Genomic DNA, 3,310 nt, shown 5'->3' with positions numbered 1-3,310 from the left:
CAACAAAGTCACTGTAAAGGATAAGTATCCACTTCCCAGAATTGATGATTTGTTCTATCAGCTCCAAGGGTTTAGTTTCTTCTCGAAGATTGATCTTTGTTCAGGGTATCTTCATCTTAGGGTAAGGGATAGGGATGTCCCAAAAGCAACTTTTAGTACCCGTTATGGTCATTATGTGTTTTTGGTTATGTCATTTGGTCTTACGAATGCACCTGCTGCATTTATGGATCTCATGAACAGAGTCTTCCGTGAATACCTTGACTCTTTCATCATAGTATTCATTGATGACATTCTCATCTACTCTAAGACCAAGGAAGAGCATGAACAACATTTGAGACTAACCTCGCAGGTACTTAGACAGCATCAGTTGTATGCCAAATTCAGCAAGTGTGAATTTTGGTTGAGATCAGTGACATTCTTGGGCCATATTGTGTCCGATCAAGGTGTAGAAGTGGACCCCAGAAAGATTGAAGTTGTTAAGAACTGGCCAAAGCCTCTTACTCCCATCGATATCCATAGATTTCTGGGATTGGCTGGTTACTACCGCAGGTTTGTGGAGGGATTTTCTTCCATTACTGCACCACTTACAGCCTTGACAAAGAAGAAATTCAAGTTTGAATGGACAGAGACTTGTGAGAAGAGTTTCCAGGAGCTCAAGGATAGACTCACTTCAGCCCCGGTGCTTACACTGCCTAAGAGTGGCGAGAATTACACTGTCTATAGTGATGCATCTAGGGTTTGTTTGGGATGTGTTCTTATACAGGCTGGTAAGGTGATAGCCTATGCTTCCAGACATCTCAAGGTTCATGAAAAGAATTATCCCACTCATGACTTGGAGTTGACAACTGTGACGTTTGCATTGAAGTTGTGGAGGCATTATCTGTATGGAGTGCATGTGGATGTGTTCACGGATCATAAGAGTCTCCAGTACGTGTTCACACATAGAGGGTTGAATCTATGTCAACGCAGATGGTTGGAGTTGTTGAAGGATTATGACATGAATGTGCACTACCATCCAGGTAAGGCTAATGTTGTGGCTGATGCTTTGAGCAGGATGAGCATGGGGAGTACAACCCACGTTGAGGATGAGAAGCAGGAGCTAGTGAAAGAGTTACACAGACTGGACAGACTGGGTGTGCGGTTGGTTGACTCTAATAGTGGAGATATTTCAGTTCACCCTAGTTTCGAATAATCCCTGATAGTTGAAATCAAAAAGGTTCAGCATCTTGATCCTGTGTTGATGGAGCTGAAGGACCCAATGTTGTTAAAAATGAACGAGTCTTTCGCTTTGGGAGATGATGGGATAATTAGATACCAAAACCGGTTGTGTGTACCAGACGTAAATGATTTACGGGCCAGGATTGTGGCAGAGGCCCATGGTTCCAGATATTCCATATATCCAGGTTCCACCAAATGTATCATGATCTTAAGAAGATTTATTGGTGGGATGGCACAAAGAAGGATATTGCAAACTATGTGGCTAAATGTACTAATTGTCAACAGGTTAAGGCAGATCATCTTAAGCCTGGTGGTCTGACTCAGATTATTGAGGTTCCGACTTGGAAATGGGAGGCCATTAATATGTACTTCGTGGTTGGTCTTCTGAGGACTAGGAGACAGCATAACTCCATATGGGTTATTGTGGACAGATTGACTAAGTGTTCTGACTTTATCGCTGTGAAGTCTACTTACAGAACCAAGGATTACGCGAGAATATACATTGATGAGATTCTGAGATGGCATGGGATTCCTTTGTCTATCATTTCATATAGAGGATCTCAGTTTAATTCGCATTTCTGGAGATCTTTCCAGAAAAGCATGGGCACGCAGGTGAAACTTAGCACTGCCTTTCATCCTCAGACAGATGGGCAGGCAGAGCGCATCATTCAGACATTGGAGGACATGTTGAGAGCGTGTGTGATTTACTTTAGAGGTAACTGGGATGACCATCTACCTTTGATAGAGTTCTCGTATAATAATAGCTATCACTCCAGCATTGGGATGGCACCGTTTGAGGCATTGTATGGTAGGAGGTGTAGATATCCAGTTGGGTGGTTCGAGGTTGGAGAGTCATCCATTTTGGGTCCAGAGATCATTCATGAGGCTTTGGAGAAAGTTATAATGATTAGGGACAGGTTGGCTACCGCTTACAGCCGACAGAAATCATACGCAGACAACAGAAAGTGACCTTTAGAATTTAACGTTCATGACCAGGTTTACTTGTAGATATTTCCTATGAAAAGGGTGATGAGATTCGGTAGGAAAGGAAAACTGAGTCCGAGGTATGTGGGGCCATATGAGATCCTACAACGTGTGGGTGAGGTGGCCTATGAGTTAGCATTGCCTGCAGATCTAGCTTCTGTTCATCCAGTCCTCCATGTCTCTATGTTGAAGAAGTTCCTAGGTGATCCAGCATCAATCCTACGTGTTGAAGATTTGGGGGTTGGTGAAGACTTGTCCTATGAGGAAGTACCTATTAAGATCTTAGACAGACAGGTCAAGCGGCTGAGGAACAAGGCGATTGACACAGTGAAGTTATTGTGGAGAAATCATCTTGTGGAGGGGGCTACGTGGGAGGTGAGGCCGACAAGAGATCCCGCTATCCCCATCTTTTCAGCTCTTGAGGTTAGACTTCCTACTCGTAAGACTATAATTCCTTATCTCTTCATATTTTGTTGCTATTGGCTTATTGTGCATAGCGATTAAGTTATGATCTGAATTGGCATCAAGATGTGTAATGGTAGTGTCATTCGGGAACGAATGTTCCTAAGAGGGGGATAATGTAACGATCCAAAAAAGGGAAAAACAAATAAGAATAAATAGGTACTTAAGGTGACTTAGTTATTAATTAAAGATATGAAATTTTAAGGGCATAATGGTCCTTTCGCCTATTAATTAAAATAAACTAGATTAGTATTAATTTAATTTAAATTCTATTTGACTAAGTCTTGAATTTAGTCTTCTAATCCTAATAGTTCTCTCTCCCTCTCTCACGTTCTCCGTCTTTCTCAGGTTATTCTGCCAAGCACAATAAAATCAAAGAATACATCAACAGTTCATTGAGTGGTGTGGACGTTGAGGTAACTTGGGCTGATTTTTTTAGAGAGTTTTGGGTAGCAAATTCTTCGTTTGAACATCAATAAAGGTATGGGTTTCTCTCATGGAATTATTTCTCCATGAGTACTTTCATTCGAACGTTTCTTTAACTCTTGAAACTAAGGTTGTTCCCCCTTCGTATGTCCTTGTCCTTAGCTCTCTAACGAATTTGTAGGATGGCTATGTTGTGCTTCTAGATTTTTCATTAATGATG

At 41.6% G+C, this 3,310-nt stretch overlaps 1 protein-coding gene across 1 annotated transcript; it reads left to right on the top strand.

The window, feature by feature from the left end:
- Nucleotides 1-1,343: 1,343 nt before the first annotated feature.
- On the top strand, nucleotides 1,344-2,706 carry LOC138338007 (uncharacterized). The gene is made up of 3 exons (XM_069288456.1): nucleotides 1,344-1,403; nucleotides 1,504-2,009; nucleotides 2,244-2,706. Exons 1-3 carry the CDS (start codon nucleotides 1,344-1,346, stop codon nucleotides 2,704-2,706), a joined length of 1,029 nt encoding a protein of 342 aa, XP_069144557.1.
- The last annotated feature ends 604 nt before the right edge of the window (nucleotides 2,707-3,310 follow it).

The sequence above is a fragment of the Solanum lycopersicum genome, chromosome 8, assembly GCF_036512215.1.
Source record: "Solanum lycopersicum chromosome 8, SLM_r2.1".
Lineage (NCBI taxonomy): Eukaryota > Viridiplantae > Streptophyta > Magnoliopsida > Solanales > Solanaceae > Solanum > Solanum lycopersicum.
This window is presented reverse-complemented; position numbering and strand designations above follow the sequence as displayed.